Source organism: Muscardinus avellanarius (assembly GCF_963383645.1).
Source record: "Muscardinus avellanarius genome assembly, chromosome: 6".
Classification (NCBI taxonomy): Eukaryota; Metazoa; Chordata; class Mammalia; order Rodentia; family Gliridae; genus Muscardinus; species Muscardinus avellanarius.
In genome coordinates this window covers 18,338,643-18,365,204 of record NC_137791.1, presented here as the reverse complement: position 1 = coordinate 18,365,204, position 26,562 = coordinate 18,338,643, and the positions used below count along the sequence as shown (strand labels likewise).

Genomic DNA, 26,562 nt, shown 5'->3' with positions numbered 1-26,562 from the left:
CATTGGGGATTGAATCCAAGCCTCACATATGAGCTATGTCCCTAGCTCCTTTTTAAAATTTTATATTGAGGTAGAGTCTCTCTGAGTTGCCTAGGACGGCCTCAAACTTGTGATCTTTACAGCCTCCTAAGAAATTGGGATTACAAGTATGTGCCAACGCACTCAGAGTTTACGTTATTAACCATTTGTATATTAAAATAAGATTAAAGTATAGCATACATTTCAGTAACTCTGTGTATTTTCTATTCATTACCAAAAGAGGTTGAATTTGTATAGCAGATATTTGGCTTTCTGCTACCAAACATACTAGATTAAGAAACGACCCTCTACGTGAAGTCCCTCGGTAGCCTCCTCACACGCACTCAGGGTGACGTGCGTGGATGCGGGAGCCATCTGGTAAGGTTGCTACCAGCCAGAATTATGTTCCAGTACATCACTCCGTGATACTGTCGGTCTCTATACTTTACTGCTCTTGTTTCTCTATATTTTACTGCCTTTTTAACTTTAAAGAAAGAAATGAATGGTAGGTAAAGTTAGTATGGTTTGGGATCATTTCTACCCCTCACTCTAATACTGGATAAACCTCTTGCTCAGTTGCCCAGGGTGGGTCCCAGCTGGTGGTCCTTCTGCCGAGGCCTCCCAAGTCAGTGGGAGTATTGGCATCCGCCACGATGCCCTGCTTATTCACAATGTCATCTCACTTCGTGAGTCCTTGAGAACAGCTGGAGTGGCTCCAACAGCCATTTGTTGGAAGGTTCTATTCTAAGTGCGGTAGCCTCCCCTTATCCTCAGGGGATGTGTTCTAAACCCACAGCAGATGCCTGAACCTACGGATAGTACCACAACCTATTTATACCTTTCCTCATACATACATACATCCCAGTGATGAAGTTTAATTTATAAATTTATGCACAGTAAAAAATGAACAACAGCAATAATAAAATAGAACAGTAATAATAATATACTAGAGTCCAATTTATTTAAAATTTATGAATTGTTTATTTCTGGAACTTTTCGCTTAACATTTTCAGACAGCAGTTGACCACAGGTACCTGAAACGACAGAAAATGAAAGTGTGACTATGGTGTGGGGGGTGGGCAGGCATAGCTGACTTTGTTCTTAAGCCTCTGTGAGGACGCACTCCACTGTGAAGTAAGCCTTTTTGGTGGCAGGGAAGTTGAAGAGGACACCCTGTCAGCCTTATCAGGGGACGTTCCCTGACCTCATTATCGCTAATGGAGCCGCCTAACACAGCCTGTTGTGAACGCTCAGGTTCAATTATGCAGGATAATGAGTGACTCAAAACTTAATATGTCTCCACTGTCATCCTTCCGATAGGGTTTGCGCAGCTTTCTCCCAAACTGAAACAAGATTTGAAGTGGAGGTGTTCCCTTTTATGTCTACACGAATGTTATCACCACTATTTTGACTGTCCTGATTATATGCCTATCTGATTCGATTTTCAAGTAAGAGAGGGTTGTTCTCTAACTTTATTTCTCACCGATCCTTTTGTAGGAAAGTTAGGACAGGTTTATTCATTTTTAAGTGTTAATTTCGGAATTCTGAAAGCATGCAGATGGCCTTTGTCTTTGGATTCACAAAAACTCCAGATATTCAGAGTTTGAATTATTTAAACTCCCACAACACATGCACTTTTGCTTTTCAAGCATGAGTTATAATTTAATTAAAAACTTCTGGTGCATCGCTAGCGTTTTAAATATTAATATGTTCCATGGATCACTTTCGATTATCTACCGTCTTGAAATTCTTGAAGATGTCAGATTTTTAAGATTCCCAAAGTTGCACTTGGAATTGTCTGTTGAGGCCAAGGGGACTGTGATAATTACACACATCCATTAGGATCAGCAGAGGAGATAAACTTTGGGGAGGCTTAATGGGCACGTCTCAGTGACAGCTAGCAAAGAGCATTTGGCATGATTAAGGATGGATTTGAATGCGGTTGAAAATACCCTCTCATTACGGACACCCAGTGGAAGTTGCACTATACAAACGTTAAATTCCCCAGAAGAAGAGTGGCGCTGCAGGGAAGCTTCGAAATCCACCGTGGCCACCGTCCAAGTGATTCTCTTCTCTGTATGTCTTTCCGCTGTCAGAAGCACTTGGCCATGCCCAATTCAACTCCCCACATCTCTGAAAAGAGGCAACCTGTTGATCTCTGTTTTGCAGATTGTCCGAAGGTACATCAAGGATTGGCTTGAAAGGAAGAAACCCCCTTTCGGGGCCGTCAGCAGCAGCGTGCTCCTCATGATCATCTACACCACGTTCTGCGACACGTTCTCCAACCCACATATTGACCTGGATAAGTTCAGCCTTGTTCTCATACTGTTCATAAGTACGTTGGGAGATGGGGTGCGCTGGCTGTCCCCCCAAGTCCTCGGTAGCTGCATACAGCAGTGTGCCTTCTCCATAGCTCTCCTGTTGACTTGATCAGAAATGAACGTGGAGCTTATGTTACTCGGTGACTTGGTCCTGTGTGTCTGTTCTTTAGGAAGGCATCGGTTACGCACTATGACCTTCCTCTGCTTTGCTTTTTGTGTCTGAAACACCCTCTTCTGATTTACAGTAGTTGGCATTAGAGGAGAGAAGCCTTAATATCTGTTGAATTCAAATATTAGACTTAATACTCTCACCAATTTAGTTTATTATAAGTTAAAACTGATCTTATCTCGTTGTGATTTAGAAGGAGGATATATATATATTTAATACTACTATTTATATATATTTATATATACTTATATTTATGTATATTTATATACTATTTATATATTTTTAATACTACTGTTTTATTTATAGCATAATTTGGCTATATTGGTTATAACATGAATATCTGCATCATCACTTGCTAATATATCCAAAATAATGCCATTCATTTTAAGAAACAGTACACTATAAAAATGCCAATAAGGCTCAAAAAACAACCTTTCATTCTATTTATCCTAATACCAAAGACAATTTTATTAATATTTTAATAATCAAGTAATCTTTTATTATTAAGAATCAAGATGAGTTATTCCAAAGTATATGTTATATGGTGCCATGCTTATGCTATATGCTATTCATAATACAAAATATATACCAGCTCTTGCTAAACTGAGTAAATTAAATGACCAGATCTTAAGTCAAAAGGATTTTAGATCTTCCCTCAGTAATGAATGTCATAGATTGTATCTGGAGGTATTGTCAATAAGAATGGGTTAATCCATACTAATTTAAATGATTCAGTCAATTTAGCAGTGTATGTTTCTTTGGTTTGGTTTCTGTTTGAGTTCCCTTAAGATTCAAATAAAACTAAGTATGTAAATATGCTATAGATACTGTTTTTATAGGGCTAATTTTGATTCGATCTTTCTTTGCTTTTTTTTTAGTCGTCTCTATTCAGCTGAGTTTCATGTTTCTGACCTTCCTCTTTTCAACAAGGTGAGTGAATTGGACTCTTGTCGTTGGTCTCCCATGTGAAGAATTATGTTTCTTATTTGCCTCCCGTACCACTGACCTGCGCTGTGTTTCCTCCTGTCTCCCTGACCTTCTGCCTCACTCCCACTCTCCAACTGTAGACATCACCCGAGGGTGTCCTTGGCCCTCGTCTCATCCTCCCACATCGTGCGCTGGGGACACCTCCTCCATTCTGCTGGCTGGAGCTGCTGGCTTGGTCCTGATGGCTTTAAGCCTTGACCTTCCATTCCGAAGTTCTTGTCGTTTTCCTTACTAATTAGATCTCTTCCCTTGATTGTCTTAACAAGATCTTAGACTCAAGGTATTCAAACTGGAATTGATCTTTCCCCCACAACTTCTTTTCTTATTTCTTTACTTCTTTTTGATGCACTCATCATACTCAGAGTTACTCAAGCCAGAATCTTTCGTGTCATTTTTTTTTTAATTCCTTGATCCTATCTCTGAAGTATTTATTCTTCTCCCAAAGTCACATGCCTAATTCAGGCTCTTGATACCTCTGTTGTCCCTAACCTTTTACAACACATATCTTATTGTAACTCCATTTCTAGGCTCAACCTTTCTCATGCATTATAAACTGTTCCAATGACTCCAAATTCCGATAATAACTCTTTTGTTCAAACATCTTTGATTTGAGCCAGTGCCTGCAGAAAGAAGCTCGTTTTTGAAATGCAAAGTCTATTTAGCAACCTCATGAATCTCAAAAAGCATTTAAGTCAAAGTAAAATTTCTTCCCTATACCTGGCTTGAGCTATATCTCCATGTCCACATGGTCTTCATGGCCCAATTCATCTTTCTTGCTCTTAAACGTTCACCTTAAATACTCCTCCTCCTCCTCCTCCTCCTCCTCCTCCTCCTCCTCCTCCTCCTCCTCCTTCTTATTCCTCTTCCTCTTCCTCCTCCTCCTCCTCCTCCTTTTCTTCTTCTTCTTCTTCTTCTTCTTCTTCTTCTTCTTCTTCTTCTCCTTCTCCTTCTCCTCCTTCTCCTTCTCCTTCTCCTTCTCCTTCTCCTTCTCCTTCTCCTTCTTCTTCTTCTTCTTCTTCTTCTTCACCAGGCGTGGTGGCGCACGCTTATAATCCCCACGCTTGGGAGGCAGAGACAGGAGGATTGCGCAGATTCAAAGCCAGCCGCACGCGCTGGCTTAGGAGAACCTGTTTCCAAATAAAAATGTAAAAATAGATCTGGGAGTGTAGCCCAGAGGTAGAAGGGCTTCCAGAAACCCCAGTACCACAATAAATAAACAAATAAATAAATAAATAAATAAATAAATAAATAAATACACCTTCTTCCTCTGGGATCATCCACTCACCATTCCTTTAGTTAAGCCTTTAGCGTGAGGAAGTCACCTCAGTGAATGCCACAAACAAGAGGTGATTCCAGTTCTTGGAGAGTTTACCAACTTCCTGTGAGTAGTGACACCCACGTGTCCTCCAAGCAGTGCAGTAAGCCAAGCCGTGCTCCATTCAAAGGCAACACGGCCACAGCGCATATTGGGGCCAGGCTTCAGGAGGGATGCGAGTTGACATGGGTCCTAAAGAACGGCGAATTGTTCAGCAAAACAGAGATGTGGAAAGGGAGTTTTCGCAGGAGAAGCAATAACACAAATACAGGAAAATAAGATAGGATGGCATGCTGGGAGTAGAGGAAGGTTAGAAGTGATGACAGTCCCCGGAAAGGTGGGCCCGAACCAGACTGCAAGGCCTGGAGCTGCTGTGCGGGCTGGGAGCTGCCACCAGGGAAGGGCCTCCCCTGATTATGGGCTCAAAGTAGTGCCAGGGCCCTGGGTGGGTGGGTGGCTGGGTGGGTTCAGGCCTCTCATTAGCCACTTGGCTCTTACAGCTCTTGGTGTAGCAGTAGGCTGATGGTAAACAGTCAATAAAAACGTATTGATCGAGTCATTTAAAGCATTTTCCCAAGCTCAAGGTTGTGATTTATGAAGTAAAAATCAAGCCCGGAGCCATTAAGTCGCAGAAAAATGTGACTTAATTGGGTAAGTCTGAGAGTAGGAAGTGTTGTAAAGTTCTCTTTGTGAATACTGGTTAGGGTCATCGTGGAAAAGACATCTGCCTCTCAGTGGTTATTTATGTGCTTGGCCCTTGTGGCAGAAGGAACAAGCAGACCCACTCATCCTATTAGATGACAAAGGATACAGATACCCTGTTAGTAACTGAAGGATTCCTTGAAAAGATAGAACACAGAATCGCCACTACTGAGCCTGCTGGGGAAGTGGGGTGGGGGTGGGGGGCAGGAGAAAGGGGCATTGCCACTAATTGAGTCAAAATTACGTGGTGGTGCAGGCTTGTGATCCCAGCATTCGGGAGGCTGAGACAGGAGGATCGTGGTTCGTGGACAGCCTCAGCTAATACTTAGTGATGCCCTTTGCACATCAGTGAGACCTTATTTCAAAATAAAGAATTAAAAACTAGGGCTGGGGGTGTAGTTTGGAGGTCGAATGCCCCTGTTCCATTACTGCAAAAAAAATTTAAAAATAATAAATTATAATCATTTTCAGCATGCACAGGAGGACTCATGCTTAGAATAACTTGCCTAAAATCAGCTTTTAGGATTTTAATAACTTACCCCCATCAGCAAGCAAGTAGTGCACATGAAATTGAAAACCATTTCAATTTGACATTTCCTAAAGCATTTGCCCAGGCTTTTTCCACTGCTCTAAACTATTTTTATTACTTATAAAATTCATAATACTTTACAGTTCACAGTACACATTCTGTGATTTCAGTTAGAGGATCTGTAGAGGGTTTAACTGAATTCATATATTCCACACACTTACAAACAACTTAGGGAGATGCCAGGAATTTGGACCAGGACCCACTGATTTATACTCTCATGAGTCTCATCTTCCTTTCCCACTTGGTTCTTTTCTCCTTGAAATTGGTGAAATTTGTGTGTGTGTGTGTGTGTGTGTGTGTGTGTGTGTGTGTGTGTTCATTTTTTACTTACCAACTCTGAAAATCTAAAACCAATTTAGATATAAAAAAAAACTCAATATGGAAATCAGTCTTTTATTGTGCAGCATGCTGGGAATGGTGGAAATTTGGTGTAAAACCAGGAGAGACACAGCCCAGAAAACTCAACCTTTCTGCTTCCCTGGTTAACCTTTCATAGATTTACGGATTTGATGTGTTACCATGACAACGAGTATTTAAAATAAGTTTGAGAATCATTCATCTATCTGTGCCATAGTGTCTGGTTTCAAAATCACAGCACTAGGGTCAGAAAGACGTATTTCAGCCCTATTTTGTGCCTTTGTAACTTTTGTCAGTTCCTCCTGTATAAAATGGAGATAGTAGAAGCACCCCATAGAAACATTTAGAGAATTAAATAATGTGTATGATAAAGCCCTTAGCATTACCTAACACATAGTAAGTGTTCAGTAAATGCCAACTGGTGTCAAATATTTATTACATCAAAATAGTTTCTATTAATCAAAAGCTAATGATAGAAGACAGGGAGTTGGCTGTTCTAATTTTATAAGACATTGTGTGTTACTTTTCTCCGTTCAGTTGCTAGGAAACAGGGTGAGTAAGATATCTATAGTGACCTAAGTGTTCTGCAACTTTGAGAAACCGTCAAAGTTAAAAAGAAAAGAAAATGTTGAAGAAACTTAAGGCAGTAATTAGAAATCTTTTAAAAATATGTGAATGACAATTTGGCTGATAACTAGAGTAACAGAAACCTAGAGTCAATAGAGTAAAAACAACAACAAAATCCTCTCGAAAAGAAAAGGGAAGTCAGACGTGGTGGCACACACCTGTAATTCCAGTACTTGAGAGTCTGAGACAGGAGGATCCCTGGTCCAAGGACAGCCTCAAGCAACTTCGAGAGCAGCACCTTAGCAAGATCCTGTTTCAAAATAAAAAGCAGGGCTGGGGGTAAAACTCACAGGTAGAATGCCTGGAGTTCAGTCAGTTCCAAGAAAAGGAAGATGGATGGATGGATGGATGGATGGATGGATGGATGGATGGATGGATGGATAAGGCAGGGAAGGAAATGAAATAGATCTTCAAACATTGTATTGGTGTTTTAATCTCGTCAGCCAGATGTCTCAGTTGGCCTCTCACGGTACCCCTGGGAAAAGGAGAGGGGCCTGAAGGGAGGAAAAGGGAAGAAGTGAGGGAAGGAGAAAAGGAAGAAGGGATTCATTATCAGTGGTAAATCTCTTTGCCACTTCTGAGTTGAGGCACCTGAGCCTTGGAGCTGGGGTAACTTGTTTAGTTGCCACACAGCTAATGACAGACCAGGTCTTCTCCAAAAACGACCAAAGACAAAAGACCAATACAGAGGTTAACAAAAGAGAGTATCTCGCATGAAAGTGTCTGCCTCTAAAAACAGTGGGTTTAGACAGAACTCCCTCTCAGGATCTTTTCTGCTCCACATTCTGTGATTCTACTAGTAAAACCTGACATGTTTTCCTTTGTGGGTACTGCAAAGGAAGAAAAAATAAATATTATGTGGAGAACACTGATTGAAAGCTTTGTTAGAGAGAACAAAAAGACCAGTTGGGAAGAAAAGGAAATAAACATCTCAGGGGAAGCCAGAGTGATCAAAAGAATTATGAAAACAGGATAAAAAGAAAATCAATATTAAAAAGAGATAAGGTAGAGTTAGAAAATAAATAGTAATGTGATTCCTTTCAAGAACATGAGCAGACACAATAGAGATGTTCATCGCTGAAAATAATAGCAGTCATCACCATGTAAATATCATGCACAGGGCACTGGCTCTGTTGACTGTCATGATGATGGGCCATGAAGCCACCCTTGTCATAGCACGGTTGAGGGTGGGTTACACCCAAGATAGCCGCTCTCCCCGCTGTGAATGTTGTAGTGATTCTGGCTTTTGTGTTTTGTTTTTTCTTTCTAAATAGATAAACTAAGCTAAGCGTGGTGGCAACACCTGTAATCCCAGTACTTGTGAGCCTGAGACAAGAGGATCACAGATTCCAGGCCAGCCTCAGTACAGCTTAGCCAGATCATATTTTATAATAAAAAATAAAAAGTGTTGGAGTGTAACTCAGAGGTGGAAAGCCCCTGGGTCCAATCCCCGGTGCCACACACGCATGTATATACACACCAAAGACGGGGAGGTCTCCATGTCACGGCACCACAAGCATCTCTGTGGCCATTGGCTCCTGCTCAGAAGTTTCTGGTTCATTGTGAATTGACCCTGTCCCACATTCCCCAGGTGCCTATTTCATACTCTTCTAATTTCTTTGGTTCCCAGCCCTCGTTATCACCTTACAGTCCCTACGGAGGAGTAAAATTCTCCACACTTTACAAAGATAGTAAAAACCCAAACACGGTTGCCTTTCCTTTCCCATTCTTCACCTGCACATTTCCCACGTTGCACCCAGGCTGGGCATTGTGGCACACACCTATAATCCCAGTACTTTGGAGGCTGAGACAGGAGGGTTGCAGGTTTAAGGCCAGATTCAGTAATTGAGCAAGACCCTGTTTCAAAATAAAAACTACAGAAGGGCTAGAGGTGCACCTCAGATGTAGAATGCCCCTGGATTCAACCAAAAAACCATCCAACCAACCAATCAAAACTATTTCTCAGCCAGGAGTGATGGCGCACGCTTATAATCCTCAGCATTCAGGAGGCTGAGGATCCGGGTTCGCGGACAACCTCAGCTACTTAGTGAGGCCCTCTGCAACTTAGTGAGACCCTGTTTCAAAATAAAGAATAAAAAATAGGGCTGGGGGTGTAGCTCAGAAGTAGAATGTCCCTGGGTTCCATTTCCAGACCCGCAAAAAAAAAAAAAAAAAAAAAAAAAACCAACTATTTCTCACTCACTTGGTCTCCTTTTGCTCCCGGCTCAGAGACCATGGGAAAGCACTCCCCAGCTCACCCTGCAACCCTGTTCTTTTGGGCCTCTTAACTTCTGCCTGATGCTGCTTTATTTCCTCTGCCTATGATCATGTTGAGATCTCCCATGATCCGTTTCATCTTTTTGCCAGATTTCTTAAAAACACAGTCCCTCTTGATGGCCAAAACCCAGCACACTCCCACACCCGCTTTGTGGCCTCCTCCAACCCTCCGGGGTCCCCTCTTCCATCTCCATTTCCTTCAGAGCTCTAATGCCCCTTCAGTCCTGTGTGCACTGAGATTCTGACATCCCCTTCATTCATTCCTCTTCTCCAAGTAGTCATCATCATCATCATCATCATCACCATCACCACCACCATCATCACCAGTCAGCGTTGGTAAGCACATTTAACATGCCAGATTCTTAACAGATACTGGCCTTCATCTTCACAATGGCCCTAAGGGGCAGGTTGTATTATCCTCTTTTTTTTTTCTTTGTTTTGTTTTGTTTTGTTTTGGTGGAATTGAGGATAGAACCCAGAGGCTTTCTACCTCTGGGCTATACTCCCAGACCTATTTTCTATTTTATTTGGAAGCAGGGTCTCACTAAGTTGCCGAGAGCCTCACTAAGTAACTGAGGCTGGCTTCGAACCTGTGGCATCCTCCTGTCTCAGCCTCGAAAGTACTGGTATTACAAGCGTGCACCACCATGCCCGGCATTATCCTCATTTTTATATATAAGCAAAAGAACGGTCTGGATTTAAAATCTTGTGTGCGTGCCCCCAAACCTGTGCCTGCAAGCTGTCGGAAAGGAACTTGGTCAGCTCTGTTCATTGTAACTCCATGTCTCTTACCACGGTCTCTCAGCCTCCCGCAGGCCCTCCCAGATCCCTGGTGCCTGCGGGACCTCAGAATCTTCAGTCCTATACCCTGCTGTGTGATCACTTCTTTTGTAGCACAGTCTGATCATGTCGCTCTACTGTCCCAAGTCCTTCAGTCTTAGCAAGTCACAAGCCACTTACCAGGGCTTAGCCAGGGTCCCTGCACCCAAGTCAGCTTGAAGAATCTGCTCTTTGCTATCTCTTCCCTGCTCTCCCAGAGTGCAGTCTCCCCTCCTGACCTCCCAGAAGGCTCTGCGTGTGCCCCATCATCAGGTCCCCTGCCGAGCTGGAGATACACTGTTCAGTGGGAACTGTGCTTGCTTGCCCCTCTCCCTTCATCTAGAGCATTGGTCTACACACCTCTCTTCTCTCCACCCGTGCATTTGCAGAACCTGCAAGCTCCTTCCCCGTGAGGCCTACCAAGAGGAACGAAGGGTAAAGAAATGTGTCAGTCATGTAGGGCAGTGCTTGAGAGCGGTATCACAACAGAACTTGGAGAATCAGATGCAGAAACAGTGAACCGTCTTATTAAACTCAAGCGGTACACGTCCATCCATGGGGAATCTGCAACTGAGATGAGATCTCAAGAACTCGGCTGATATCATGTGAGAGCTGGGAGACTGGTTAGGAAGCAGGACATGCTTGTCTTTTCAGAGGCGAGGCGGCCTGGGCCATCTGAACTTGCTCCTGAGACCTGCGCAAGGGCTGGAGGGAGAAGAGGGTAGTTCTTCCTTCCAGGGAGTAATGCCACAGGACACGGGATGTGGGGCCTACTTGGGGATTTTTCTGGATAGAGATTGAAATTTTTCTCCCAGCAAAAGTCGTGCATGGAGATGAGGTTCCTAAGGGAAATGTGGTCTGCCTTGTGTTAGAGGTCCTTAAAAATCAGGTAGATTGCTAACTGCACAACTGTATACAGTTAGTTTCTGGAACACCTTTCTGTGAGCTAACTCTTTTGTTAGAGTTTGGGGCAGAGAACGAATAAACTCACTATACCATTCAAACCCTGATTCTACAAGAAGGAATAGTTTCTAAAATATAGAAAGGCTCAACACAGGCCTTGTGGTACACACCTGTAATTCCAGTATTTAGGAGGCTGAGACAGGAGGATTGCAGGCTCTAGGCCAGCCTCCATAACTTAACAAGACTCTGTTTCAAAATAAAAAAATAAAAGAGGCTGCTTGAAGGTAGAATGCTCCTGGGTTCAATCCCACTACCAATAAACATAATAAAATAACAGCACAATAATGCTGATTGTATTTCTAACATCTTTGGCTTTTGACTCTCTAAACCTTTATAATGTAGCATAAGAAATTTGATAATGATGTCCAACCCCCAGTACTGACCCCTCATCACATTTGATAAGAAGTGGGGTGTGTGTGTGTGTGTGTGTGTGTGTGTGTGTGTAGTTAGTGCTGGGGGATTGAACCCAGGAACATTCTACCATTGAGCCACACCTCCAGCCCTTCTTTTAATTTTTTTTTTTTGTTTGTATTTTGGTGGTACTGGGGTTCCTGAAAACCCTTCTACCTCTGGGCTACACTCCCAGACCTATTTTATATATTTTTTTAAGTTTGGAAACAGGGTCTTTTAAGCCAGCGAGGCTGGCTTCAAACCTGCGCGATCCTCCTGTCTCCGCCTCCCAAGCTCGGAGATTACAAGCGTGCACCACCACGCCCAGCGCCCCTCAGCACATCTAATCAGTCTTGACCAGAGAGATTTTGTTTAATGCTTAGCCCGTTATATAATAGTAGGCCATGGTAGTTAAGGGCACAGGCACGATCAGGCTGGACTTGCATCCCGGCTCTATCGCTTGCTAGTGATGGGCCCCGAATAAGTGATGTGACGTCACTGTGCCCAGCTTTCTCACCTGTGAGTAGGGATGTGGTATCGCCCACCTTTGGGGCTTTTGTCTCTATACACGTGTAAAGGCCTCTGAAGCATGCCTGGTACTCCAGTGACTACTCAAAAATGATAGTTTAATTTTTTACTAAAATATGGTGTTAAGCATGTTCATTTGCTGCCACAAAGATGTCTTGCTCCTTGAGAGAAACATTTTTGAGATACATTAATTCTTTCAAGCTGCTGGGTACTGTCAAGCGATAACCAAGACACTAGTCCTGCACCTGGGCTGGTTACACATGGGACCTTAGGAGACCCCGTCACACATTTTTTTAAATTGTTCTCTTTTTTTTATGGAGAAATATCTCAGAAGTGATTCTCTTATGGTGGCACATGCCTGCAATCCCGATGACTCAGGAAGCTGAGGCAGGATGATTTTCCCAGCTTGAGGCCAGCCTGGGAAAATGAGTGAGAGCCTGTTTCAACATAAAACAAAACAAGGGAAAAGAAGTGATTCCCTGTAAAGAAATCCCAGTGCTTCTGTACATTTCGGTCTAGTGTTATTTCTGTCACCAGAATTGAACAAAGGAATGTCAACAGGAAAGCAGGTGCCGCCTTTGATTTAGAATGTGTTAAACAGACTGTCCAAGTATTTTTAAAAATAACAATAACAAGCCAGGCGTGGTGGCACACGCTTGTAATCTCCGCGCTTGGGAGGCTGAGACAGGAGGATCCCACAGGTTCGAAGCCAGCCTCAGCTACTTACTAAGGCTCTCAGCAACTTAGTGAGACCCTGTTTCCAAATAAAATATAAAATGGGTCTGGGAGTATAGCCTGGAAGTAGAAAGTCTCTGGGTTCCACCCCCAGTACCACAAAAAAAAAACAATAACAATAATAATAATTCTAAAACCTCTTCTTGCCCCCAGGAATAGTTCGGGTTTCACACCAGCAGACACAGTGGCTATTATTTTCTGTTCTACACACAAGTCCCTCACATTGGGTAAGTCACCGTATGATTTTAAAACTCGCTGAACGCTTCAAATTAAGTGGAACGAGGTACTATCCATTGAGAATGGTAATGAAGTAAGGATGGATCATTGCTGTGAAGGACTGTCATTTAATCAAGCCAGTCTCTGAAGGCCTAAATTTAATACTGTCCGAGTTAGCTTAATTTGTAATCATGTTTTCAGTTCTCATAAAAGATGATCAGTGTAGAATGCCAAGACCACAGCCAGGGTGGGGTGGGGGTTGACGGTCCTGATTTTGAAAATGGAATTGCCAAAGTTTTTTGGAAGGCGCCAGTGTTGCCCCTGGGAAATGTTAACTTCTTTGAGGGGGATGCAAAGAAAAGTATAAAAAATGTTACTGCCTTAATTTGATATTGACATCAGTTTGAAATTCATTTTCAAGCGTCATGTTATCTTCCGTAAAGGAATACAAATATAGTTACCATTAACTCAATCAGATTTTAGAACTAAAACTGAAATAAGTATTTACTGGACAAAAACAAATCAAGAAGAAAAGTACCACTCTAGTGCCGTTATTCCAATAATCATGTAGACATCCAGAATCTATGTTTTTTTTGTCATAAAAAAGTCATTAATTAGAAACTTTATTGAAACATACATCGCTCACAAGCTTCTTGGGCACATGAGTATCCTGTGTGTGGCAAAATATCGTATTAAAACCTCCTCCTCTGTGAGCTGGCGTGTGACTCATCTAGAGAACGAAGACTGGCGTCGCTCTAAGTTTGCTCATGTTGAGGAAACTCCAACTGTAAACCAAAAAGCAAAGAAACTTTATAATATTTTTATTAACCCTAAACATACTTATGTGACAGAGCCGTTGTTTCACCAAGTTTAGAAAATGACTTAGAAATTCAACAGCCTCTTTTTTCTTGGTGTAGGTAATATTTTATTTATTTACTTTTGTTGGTACATTGTAATCATACATCTTGATCTAATTCAGGGTAATAGAGGCGTACACGCACACGGCCCTCATCGCGCCCTCCTGCGCGAGACCTCCATCCCACTCCTCCTCTCTCTTCACCTCCACATCCTCAAAGAGGCTTAAAGAGACTGTTCAAACCTTGTTATATAGGGTCTCAGCTTATTGAAATAAGTAAGTTGTTATATAGGGTAGTTGTAGTTGTTATATAGGGTCTTGGTATATTTGAATACGTTGTATAAATACTGTCTATGCATTACAGATTGTTTCGTTTTCTCCATAATAATCATCAAATGGAATTTGAAAGAGCTTTGGAAGCCATATTCCAATCCTGGCTTTCAATTGACTTCTCTGAATTTCTTTATCTGTAATGAGCAGAATAATACTTTGTAAGATTACTATTAAAAAAAAGTTTGCTACGTACTTTTGGTACTTGGTAGGTAACAGGGACTCAATAACACATGACAAAATATGTGTAAGAACTATGTTGTCTATAGGTTGCTGTGGACTAAATTCCTTTTTTTTTCTTTTTCTTTTTTCTTTTTGTGGTACTGGGGATTGAATCTAGGAGGGATTCTGCCACTGAGCCATACCCCCAGCCCTATTTTATCTTTTTCTTTGAAAACAGGGTCTCACTAAGCTGCTAAGGCTGGCCTTGAACCTACAATCATTCTGTCTTAGCCTCCCAAGTACTGAGATTACAGGCATGCACCACCACGCCTGACTGAGATGCCCTTTTTGTGTGTGTGTGTGGTACTGAGGGTGGAACCCAGGGGCTTTTTTACCTCTCAGCTATACTCCCAGACCTATTTTATACTTTATTAGGAAACAGGGTTTCACTAAGTTGCTGAGAGCCTCATAAGTAGCTGAGGCTGGCTTCGAACCTGTGCGATCCTCCTGTCTCAGCCTCCCAAGCACTGGGATTATAACCGTGCGCCACCACTCCCGGCCGAGATGCCCTGTTAGAGAGCTTGCTGTGCTGCCTGTACCCAGTGGGCCTCTATAAGCAGTAGCTATTATTCATTATTATTAACTATATTAGTTATAATATAACTGCCTTGCCACTTCCAGGCCTCTAGTTCCGTGACCCCGTCATATAGAATCTCACGTAACAGGCGTGATTTAGATGTTGTTCTCAGAGAAGTCATCCCGTACTTCTTGGCCACAATTGCCACAGGAGTAATTGTGGATGCCATGTCTGGCATCCCAGGGCTTCCAAAAACGAAGTGACTTGTCCAGAGATAGAGCAGCGATCAGAGGGGCCGGGGTCCTGAGCGCACACCCTGAGCCATGGCTGCCTCAGTGCACATTTCTGCATTCTGTAAAGGACCGTTGAACCTGACCCCCCTCCTCCGAGGGATTTGTCTTCCCCAGAAAACCAAACTGGGTGGTCACTGCTTCACTCTAGTATTCTTCTGTGCTAGAGTGGGCTGTGCTCGTCAAAGCACGGGAAGCATTCTCCACTTGCAGGCTAAATATTCTTCTCTTTCTTTATAAGCAAAATACCTCCCCATGTGAATCTATCTTTTCCTTTTTTTTTTTTTTCATTTTTCTTAACCTCAAAGCCATGCTCTTTCATTTCTTATGCTTTCTGAAAGTCAACTTGCAGACAGGCAGAAAGGTGCCCTGAACGCGGCTCAGAAGTAGTTGTTTGGCTAAAAAGGGTTGGGTTAACTCGGATTTGCTTTTGCAGTGTTCTCCCATGAGAGAGGTACCTAGATCCTCCTCTGTGGTACTCCAGGAAGACACACAGTATCCAGCAGCCATGAGTCGTAAATCCTTAGCTACCTCGTTACACGACAGACTTAAGTTCTCTTGAGCTGTAAGACCTAAGTCCTTCATCTGGCATCAGTTTCCTTAGCCATGAGATAAAAGAATTTTATTTTCAGTTTGAATATCCTGCCATACCTCGATACTATCCAGCTTCCTTCCTATGGCGTCCTCAGTGTTTATGGAATATGGCCTTGTTGCCACACCCCCTCCCCAAAGAGCTCACCCTTATTTACACATATGCCAAGGGATATTTGGATGTGACTGCTGGAGTGGGCTTCTAAGGCCTGCAGATGTGACTGCTTCCCTTTCCATAAGATCCAATGCAGACTTCCCTCTACCTGTGACATGCCATCGCTGGCGCAGGGGCTCTGTCATGGCAGCCACCTGCGCATATCCTAGTGGAGATGCCTATCTGCATTAGAATTAGAACATCACATTTGAGTGGGGAAAATTCATATCCGCAAAGTAAAGGGAAATTTCAGGTAATATCACCCAGTGATATTTTCCCTCACATCGCACACAGAGATGAAAGAAGGTAGCTCTCTGGCACTTTTAAAATATATCCTTTTTTTCATACTTTCATTAGTGCATTGTAATTATACATGGTGAGGCTCCAAGTCACACAAACATACCTGCAGAAGGAAATTTTGCAATCGCTGTCATACTATTCTAATGATTTTACACACACACACACACACACACACACACACACACACACACCTCCAACAGAATACATTAAGCGAACCTTGTAAGTACTATTTATTATTACATTTCAGTCTTTATATTTAAAAACAAATCATTGTAGCCCGGTTGGTACCCATGTCACCAATGAACAGAAGATGAAAACTCTTGCCTGAGAAACTTCCTGAATGATTTTTCTCTTGTACACACACCTCCGGTTTCTTGTATTGTTCTCGCTTTCGCTCTGTCTCCGCCCCGTCCGTGGACCCGCATCTACACACAGGCTGAATTTGATTCATGGCTTTTATTAGTGCATTTGCCATTGATTGATTAGTTCTTCGTATTAGTACTTTTTCTATTGATTGATTGCAGATGAAGTGACTATTTGACCTTTAATTATGAGGCTTCCTATTGAAAATGACATTGAGCTATGGCTTCACATAATCCGTCTGGAAAGCCTGACATGATGCCATTCCCTGGAGTTCGTTAAGTAGGAAAGAGGAGGCCTGGAGGAAGCGCGAAGCTATCGCTCTGCTCATCTAAAACAATACTACAGGGCTTGTTTGCTGCTCTCCTAGAGTTTCAGCTCGGGGTTGGAGGCAATTTTATATTTTGCCAAGACAGCATCACTTGCTGTGGATTGCCATAAAAGCCATGAACTCTCCCAAATTAGTCTCACGTTTGACAGTATAATAATGAGAAGATTATTCTCCAGTTTGGTAGTTGTCTGATAATGAGAAGGTGTTTTGCGTAGTGGAGACTGAAGAACAGCTGGTACCCTGGTGCAGAGTGGCTCAGTGCAGTCAGTCGATAGATCTCATCAAGAGCGAAATTAGACTCAAGGTATCCCACGGAACTGGTATTTTACTTTTGTTCATCTCTTTATCTCAAGTACTCAAATCACTTTGCCTGCCTGGAGTTTCAATGCACCTAGAAAGCTTCGTCACAGCGGAATGTGTTGGGATGTTTGGGTTTAAATGTATGTTCCAATTTCATTTTTAGTATTTTAAATAGCAAAACAAAAGTGCATGTCCTCAAACCATGGCAGCCGACAATCAGTAATGATTTTTCCACCTTTTCCCTATTTGAAAAAGCATTTCTGAATCCAGTGCGTGCTATTTAAGTTTTAAAGGATGTCGTGATCAAAGTTTACTGAAAGCCCAGTGTTTGTCCTGCCATTTTTAGTCATGTGTGCATGATCAAGGCAGCCGTCCCTCACTGCTTAAACTTCATGGTGGGTCTGTGTCACAGTTGCACAGCTGAGCCATGTAGTGAGGGATTATGCTAAAAGAATATCACTTTTTAGTAGACACAGGACTCAGGAAAAAACACATGCCTGATTCTAGTCTGGACTCAACTTCCAGTCTTCTGGCCAAAAGCCGGAACCAATCACTTAGCTGCTGTAGGCCTCATTTCCCCATCTGCACAAAGAGAGAACGGGCAAAATGACCCTGGAGAGTCCAAGACCCCTTCCGGGTTTAAATGTCTATGCATCTATGACTGATATTTCTGCTCTATGAAATAACAGTTTCTCCATGTGCAAGGAAAGGCGTTACCGAAAGGAATATTTATGTAAATAGCGGCAAAATCAAAGTGTTTAACCTCAAAGCAAATAGTATTGCAGTGTTATAGAAAAGGAAAGAATGGATGCTGCTCCTTCCTAAAGAAGTTTAAAAAAAAATCTTTTTACTCTCCAAAGAGTGTCAACAGAGGAATATATATGTGTATATATATATATATATATATATATATATATATATATTTTTTTTTTTTTTTTTTTGTGGTACTGCGGTTCCTGGAAACCCTTCTACCTCCAGGCTACCCTCCCAGACCTATTTTATATTTTTATTTGGAAACAGGGTCTCTTAAACCAGCAAGGCTGGCTTCGAGCCTGCGTGATCCTCCTGTCTCCGCCTCCCAAGGGTGGGGATTACGAGCTGTGCCACCACACCCAGCATAGAAACTGAATCTTAAAAGAATTTTCTGTTTTCTTTTGGGGTGGGGGTGTTTTTGTTGATACTGGGGTTGGAACCAGGGGCTTTCTACCTCCGGGCTACACTCCCAGACCTATTTCTATATTTTATTTAGAAACAGGGTCTCACTACATTGCTGAGAGCCTCACTAAGTAGCTGAGGCTGACTTCAAACCTGCGATCCTCTAGTCTCAGCCTCCCAAGTACTGGGATTACAAGCGTGCGCCACCACGCCCGAGTCTTCTTTTCTGTTTTAATTGGAAGCCTTTTAAGGATGTTAAAGGAGGACCTGAACCTGTGCTGAAAATATCACCTCATAACATTTCAATCTACTTCTCAAGAGAAAATAGAACTGAAATACAAAGTTTTCATTTTTGTTATTCTTTTCCACCAAGCTTGTCTGTGATTCTACTGGCACATAAAGATTATCTTACTAAAACTAGCCCACATCTGGGTGGCACTTTTCTCAAAGCGCTTAATCCATATTACCTAAACAACCTTAAATTATTAGCAAGTCCATAATTATTATCTTGGTTTTCATATGAAGAATTAAAAGCATAGGAAAAATGCAATTTATCCCAGGCCATATAACTAAGAGGCCAGATTGCAGGCCTCATAACTGTAAATGGTTATAGGTTCTGAAAGTACCCTGAAGACCAGAGTTCTGTACTCATCCCAGGTATTGCAAATGTAAGACTTTGGTAAATGTGGGTTTGAATTTTTTTTTCTTTTTTTTTTTCCTTTTTCCTTTTTTTTTTTTTTTTTTTTTTTTTTTTTTTTTTTTTTGCGGGCCTAGGGATAGAACCCAGGGGCATTAGACCTCCTAGCTACAGCCCCTGCCCTATTTTTTATTCTTTATTTTTTTGAAACCAGGTCTCACTGAATTGTAGAGGGCCTCCTCACTAAGTAGCTGAGGCTGTCTGCGAACCGTGATCCTCCGGTCTCAGCTTCCCGAATGCTAGGATTACAAGCGTGTGCCACCATGCCTGCCCGGCTTGAATTATTTTATGAATTGTTTAAAAAAGAAAATTTTTTCTGAGTACATTGCTGCTTTAAGACAATTCAGAATACTTGAAATATGAGAGATACTGCAAATGTACGCTCTTGGCATGGATTAAAATTGTTTTTATGAATCGTCCAAAGAAGAAAATTACTTCTGAGTACATTGCAACTTTAAGACAGGTTCAAAATAATTACCATCTATAATTGTTCCCATATTTCCAAATGGCCCAGTCATAAACTCACCCTTGTTCTTGATTATTTTTATTATAAACACACAGTGCTGTGTTGGTTTTTTGTTGTTGTTGTTGTTTTGTTTTGTTTTTGGCGGTACTGGGGGTGGAACCCAGAGGCTTTCTACTTCTAGGCTATACTCTCAGACCCATTTTATATTTTATTGGAAACAGGGTCTCACTAAGTAGCTGAGGCTGTCTTCAAACCTGTGCGATCCTCCTGTCTCAGCCCCCCAAGCGCGGGGATTACAAGCGTGCGCCACCACGCCCCGCTGTGCTGTGCTTTTTAAAGTGGGTCTCGGTGAGCCTGCCTTACCTTGCAGGGGGCAGCACTGTCTGAGCTCCAGTTCTTGCCCATTAAGAGCTGTTTGCGAACAGGCTGCTGATGTGGAAATAGAAACCCAGAGTAAAGACAGGAAGTAGAAGCTTTAAGTATGTTTCTGTCCTGCAGTTTTCCTCTAGTCAATGGCTCTGGAAGGAAAGGCAAGCTGGGAAGCTCTGCCATTGGACAGATTCTTAAAGATGCCACTGATTCTTAAAGAGCCCATAGATTCTTAAAGAGCCCATAGATTTTACCACCACACTAAAGTGAAGTCAAGGAGTGTCTGTCATTTTGTGCTGATTTCTGGTCTGGTAAAGAAAGGGGAAGGTGACACTTCTCAGAGCAATGATGCACTTTTGTCCCGCTGAAGTTTGTGGGCTATTTTGTTTGGGATTTTTTATTCTGAATTTCCTGTCTTAAAATCATGGCTAGCATGTCTAGGTTTTGGGTTCCAATTTTAGGAAGAACCTCAATTTAGTTTCTAGGTAGCAAGTATGAAACTAAAAGATAATAATGCTAAAGATATAAAACTTCCTTGAAGCATCCCAGCCTGACCCTCAAGTGTCAGGCTATCTTAATGATATTCCAGGGGTTCGAGAAGACCAAAGCCCTGTGCCCACACACTTCTCCTTTGCTCTTCTATAGACCAGGGACTGTCAAATATTTTAAAGCAAATCCTATATTTAGAAATAAATTTTACAGTATGATCCAGAGTTGATTATTCAACTCAACTAATGGGTTATAATTTTTTTGAGGTACTTAGGATGGAACCCAGGGGCATTCTATCTCTGAGCTATAACCCCAACCCTAGTTTTTATTCTTCATTTTGAAACATGGTCTCACTGAATTGCAGAGGGCCTCACTAAGTAGCTGAAGCTGTCTGCTAACTGCAATCCTCCAGTCATAGCCTCCCAAATGCTGGGATTACAAGCGTGCGCCACCACACCCGGCAATGGATCATAATTTAAAATTTGAAAAAATATATATATACTGTATACCTTGCTTAGTGAAGCTTTATCTCCTTCCTCAAATAGTTACCATGTAGGCTTTGACTCCAGCTGTTCCTTTTTACTGAACTTATACCCAAATATCAGATTTTTAAAAATCAGAGCTAGCTGGGTGTGGTGGCACACGCTTGTAATCCCCGTACTTGGGAGGCGGAGACAGGAGGATCACACCGGTTTGAAGCCAGCCTTGCTGGCTTAAGAGACCCTGTTTTCAAATAAAAAATATATAAAAATAGGTCTGGGAGTATAGCCCGGAGGTAGAAGGGTTCCATCCCCAGTACCACAAAAAAAGTAAATAAATAAAATAAAAATCAGAGCTAGATTGTGACTCATTTATTCTTGAGTTGAATAATATAAGATTACTTTCATTTGGATTATTATTTTACTTGCCTTATAGGACAGAGTGTGTATTCCCTTTAATTGATCAACATGATAATTCAACATGTTTTCAGTAGTAGGAATAATAACAGCTAACATCCATTGTGTACTTAATAGGCAGATTTTGTGCTAAGTATTTGTGACATGGAACAATTTACTTTAAAATACTTTGAGTTGACAGTGTGGTGACGGTATGTGAACTAGTTAGTTTAGGCTTCACCACCAGGGACCGACCGCCAGTTGCTCTAACGGAAAATCCTCACTGGAGTGTTCAGCCACTGTTTTATCAGAAAGGAAACGCTCCAGAGGCAGATGCAACACATACTTTTGTTGTTTATCAGTCTGTCCACTAGGGACTTTACTAATTAGCATAATGAATTCAGAACTAGGTTTTGATTGGTGAAACTACTGATTTGTTACTTTGCATGATAAATGAATGGAATAAATGGCTTTTCATTAATAGGCAAACTGCCTAAAAAACTTTAGAAACACTACTTGCTAAAAGAATATAGCAAATGCTATTGCCTGCATACGAAATCCTCCAGGATGGACTAAAGGCTTGAGCTCTACCAGGTCTTGTGTCCAGCTAGTGTGAGGAGGACCTGCGGTTCCCTGAGGCTGACTGAAAGGGGCACCGATCCTGCAGGGGTGTACCCACACATGGGCCTTGAGAGACCTCTTGTGCGGCGTGCTAGGGAGGCCCTGAAAGGACAGAGCTGAGACTGCCAGTTTACGCACCGTCCATTTGTGTTCTTGGCTGCTAATGCATGTTGAGTTAAAAGATACCTGGAGAGGAGGCAAGTTTTCTTTCATTAAAACCGGCTAGCACGGTCATTTGGCCACTACAAGTTATCTACCAGGAAGAATCTAGAGTTGTGCATACGCAGCCTGGTGCAGGACACGTCCCAGTAGTACTTTGCATGCACCACCTCACATGACTCCCGCAGTCGCCACAGAGAAGGAAAGTGAGATTCAAAGTGATGTGTGATCCCAAGTGGCGGAGCCAGGACCCAGAGCCAGAGCTGCAGTGGGAAAGAGCCCTGTACTGTGAAACCTCTCAGGCCTGTCATCACTGGCTAGGAAAAGTTCAGGCCAGATATCTCTGGGGCCCTTCTAGCCCTGTCGTTCAGTAATGCTCTAGTTGTGAAAGCCTTGAGTATTTACCTTTAGGATCTTGGGCCCTTCACCTGGACACCAAGATGTCTGTATTCCCTAAAGGATGATCTGCAAAATTACAGCAAACCACTCCCTAAAAATAAATAAAACATAGGTTATTGGGCATTGGCTCGGACCTAGAGATTCAGAATTTTTAAGGATAAGACCTAGAATCATGCACTTCAGAAGATGATTGTGTGCACTGCAGCACGAAAGCTGCCCTGTTCCATGTCCCCGAGATCACTTCTCAGTCACGCCCTGAGGTGCTTAGGGAGCTTGGGCAGACTTCCTGGAAGGGCTTTCTGATGGTGGCAGGAATCAGTTTGAATCTACTTTGATTGGACCTTGGTTGTGTTTTTACTTTTTTTGTTGTTATTTTTAAAAAAATTTTATTGGTGCATTGTATTCATACATCTTAATGGGGTACAAGATGGTGGAGACATACATACACACATCACCCAATTAGCCCTTCCCCAATTCCCACTCCATCCCCCACCCCCCACTCCTTCTCATGTTTAGATTAACGATTGACATTGATATGTTTGTTAAAGTGCAGCACGTGTGTTAGAGAGTTTCCCTCTTCCGCCTCCCATCCCCTCAGTTAGGTTGCCTTATTTGCTCATCTATAGTATCTCCTTCTTCATCTAGAGTTCCTCCTATAACTTTTCCTCCCACTTCCTAGGGAGAGCATTTGATTTCTTATTTTTTGTGACTGACTAATATCCCTTAGCATAATGTCCTCCAGTTCCATCCATTTTCCTGTAAATGACATAATTGTGTTTTTTATGGATGAGTAAAATTCCATTGTGTACATATCCCACAGTTTTGTAATCCATTCATCTGTTGATGGACATCTTGGCTGGTTCCATAGTTTGGCTATGGTGAATTGTGCAGCCATGAACATAGATACACATGCATTAGTCTGGTAGTTTGATTTCCATTCTTTTGGGTAGATACCCAGAAGTGGTATTGCTGGATCATATGGTAAGTTCATTCCCATTCTTCTGAGGATCCTCCATACTGTTTTCCAAAGTGGTTGCACTAATTTGCAATCCCACCAACAATGTATTAGAGTTCCCACTTCTCCACATCCTCGCCAGCATTTGTTGTTGTTTGTGTTTTGAATGATTGACATTCTAGTTGGGATGTGTTTTAATTTAGCCTATCTATAATATAACCCAGTTTCCAATACTTTTAGTTCATCATTAGTCAAAAGGAGATGCTTGGGACATACATGCTCATGGCACATGACTAAACTCTATATAAAATAAATAAACAATAAAAATATAGAAAGAAAGTAACTCAGTAGACCTGAACAAGGAATCGCCGCTTCCTTGTTCCATGGTTTCAGTATACAATACTGTGGTTGGTCCCATGTAGGAAGAATAAAAAGCTGACTCCAGTTTTCTAGTGGGTCCCCATATTTTCGCCTCACTTCAAATATCCTTTTGAGTTCCTTTTGTGCCAATCCAATTGGACTACAACATGTGGCTGAGGAAGCATGCCAGGTTTTCATAAGATATAATCCACAGGAAGAAAAACAGCCCCCATATTGAGCGCTCACTCCAGAAGTGAGGCTCATTTCTTGAAGATCATATCTTCCTGGCAGGTCAAGGGTAAAAGTAAAGCTCACTTTAAGTAATCAGAATGAGCTGGGCGTGGTGGCACACACTTGTAATCCCAGCATTTGGGAGGCTGAGACAGGAGGATCATGGTTCGTGGACAGCCTCAGCTACTTAGTGAGGCCCTTTGCAACTCAGTGAGACCCTGTTTCAAAATAAAGAATAAAAAATAGAGCTGAGGGTGTAGCTCAGAGCTAGAATGCCCCCAGGTACCATCCCCAGTACCACAAAAAATAAATAAATAATCATAATGTCTACCATTTGAAAGTTATCCTTTATGCAAGGAAATATGTTTTTCAAAAATGTTCACAAAGCAGTACTGTGGGCAGATTAAAAGAGAAAGAGAAACAGAAGATAGGGTCGGTGCTCTCCAGAAGTCAGCTGTGATAGGGGCAGCAGACAAGTATCATGCACACTATCAAGAACCCATGCTACCCGAAGGCAGGGCAGCAAAGTAGGAAGGTCTGGTTCCCACAGCTGTCCACAGCAGTTGCTGCTCTCAGAAGGGGTAGATGTGCCTCCATCCTCATCCTGAAGGACTGCAGGGACAGCCCCCTCCCTGGCCAGTCCCGTAGGCTACTGTATTTGAGCCAAACAGTATTCTGCTCCTTATTATAAGACCCGTTAACAACAGTGGTCCTGATAGCTATCAACTGGGGGTGTTTGCTATAAGCAAGGCACTGCACCCCACACTTGACACACTGTCTCACTTGGCCCTCCAGCTACCTTCAAGGTAGTTATTTCAAACTCATCTTGAGCAGATGCACAGAGTGAGATGTACTAAGATAACATCTCCCAGTGACCTAGCTGGTAGGTGGCACAGTCAGGATTTGAACCCAGGTACCTGGCATTAGAGCCCACATCATGGGCTGGGAGTGTAGCTTGGTGGGAAAGTATGGGAAAGTACGTGCCTGGCAAATATGAGGCTCTGAGTTGGATTCCCTAGCACCACAAAAATAAATAAATCAGCCCACAGCCTTTCCATCACACCTGGAAGTACCTGAGAGCAGCTTGTCTGCCATCCTCTGCTCGCTCAGGGCAAGAGGGGCCATGTGTCTTCCCTGTGTCCTCTTCACCCTGTGAACCTCACCTGCAGTCGTCATCCTACAGCAAGGCGACGTGGGAAATCCCACACACTGTGTGGCGCCACCTCAAACTAGACACCAGCCCTTTGCCACTGTGTATTGCTTAATGTCTGCTCCTAGGGTTAGGAGCTTTGAATTCCACGATTGCAAACAAATATATTGCTTGCCGTAAATGATTGCAAATTTTTAAAAAATAATGAATTGTATATGTATTGCAAACAAAAGCACACCCTGCCGCCATCAAAAGTTGCTCTAAAGAGATTAATTGTGAACACATTAGTATGCAACTCATGTGCCCCAAGTTCTGAGCATCTTTTCCTGAAAGGGAAATTCCAGAAGAAGCAAAGGGAACGCATCCGACGTCCTGCCGCCTCACCTCTTTCTGTTGAGGCCTTTGCCATGTCCCGAGAGCCAACAGCAGCCCCTCCCGTGACTCCCTGTTCACTGGTGCGTCCCATGTCAGTTGCAGAGCGGTTGTTCGTTATTATTATTAATCTTTAGGAAGTTTGCCTCTAGCAGAACTAACGCGTGCATCGCAGGGCAGCACTTGTTTACTGTGCTTGAAGTGCAGAACCTCACCCAGGAGATCCCGCTCACTTGAAGTCCTCTCTCTTCGTCTCAACTTGCAAACAGAGGTGGGCGGGTAGCAGTCTTCCCTTTGGCGTTGCAGCTCTCCAATTATTTATTTGGTTATGCCTCTTCCCAGAAGTTTGCTTAATTGAGCCAGACACTATAAACCAGGTTGCGGGTATTTAATGACAGCCAGCGCCATGCTTCTCCACAACAAAGAAGAGAAAATGAACCTGCAGCTGCCAAGCAGAGGGAGGATACACAGCCCCTCTCCATCCCCATCTTCAGCCCCATCCACACAACTCTAGCGAGAAATTAAAGTTAGCTGCACGCCGCTTAGAGCTGTGGGGTACCCAGTAGGTTTTTGACAAGTTACCCTGGGGTAGGAGGAAATAGAAAATTGGACACAACTCAAAAAAAATGGCTGGGCCCCAGGAAGCCAGCTGGTGTGGAATGTCACCTGCACTGAAGCTGAGCATGTTGATGACAGTGCAGTGGTGACGCATCTCACAGCTGCCTTTGCTGCAGGTTTGCTCTATACGATGCTAATGAAAAGATGCTCTTCAAACAAATCACTCCATCCATCCATCCATCCATCCATCCAACCAGCATTCACTGGGTGTCTATTATTTGTCAGGCCCTTTCTTGGCCTTACCTAGCTTCCTTTCTACTGGGATGTGCAGGCGCGCCCTTAGATACAGAGCACATCAGATGGAGGAGACATTATAGAGAGAAATAGAGCCAAGAAGAACAGGGTGCCCAGGCCAAGGTGGGAAAGTTTGGGGCTTAAAGAA

The 26,562-nt window shown here is 42.7% G+C and overlaps 1 protein-coding gene across 4 annotated transcripts in view; it reads left to right on the top strand.

Annotated features, from left to right (window-relative positions):
• Positions 1-26,562, top strand: part of SLC10A7 (solute carrier family 10 member 7) — a gene marked incomplete at both ends in the record, with an annotated part of 258,607 nt that overhangs the window by 214,377 nt on the left and 17,668 nt on the right. For 3 of the 4 annotated variants that reach the window (XM_080697885.1, XM_080697886.1, XM_080697884.1), the window contains 3 exons: positions 2,188-2,353; positions 3,387-3,438; positions 12,951-13,024. In XM_080697885.1, the coding sequence (XP_080554011.1) occupies positions 2,188-2,353; positions 3,387-3,438; positions 12,951-13,024 (292 nt within the window). The remainder of the gene's footprint in view (positions 1-2,187; positions 2,354-3,386; positions 3,439-12,950; positions 13,025-26,562) is intronic. The other variant, XM_080697887.1, reaches the window with a different exon arrangement.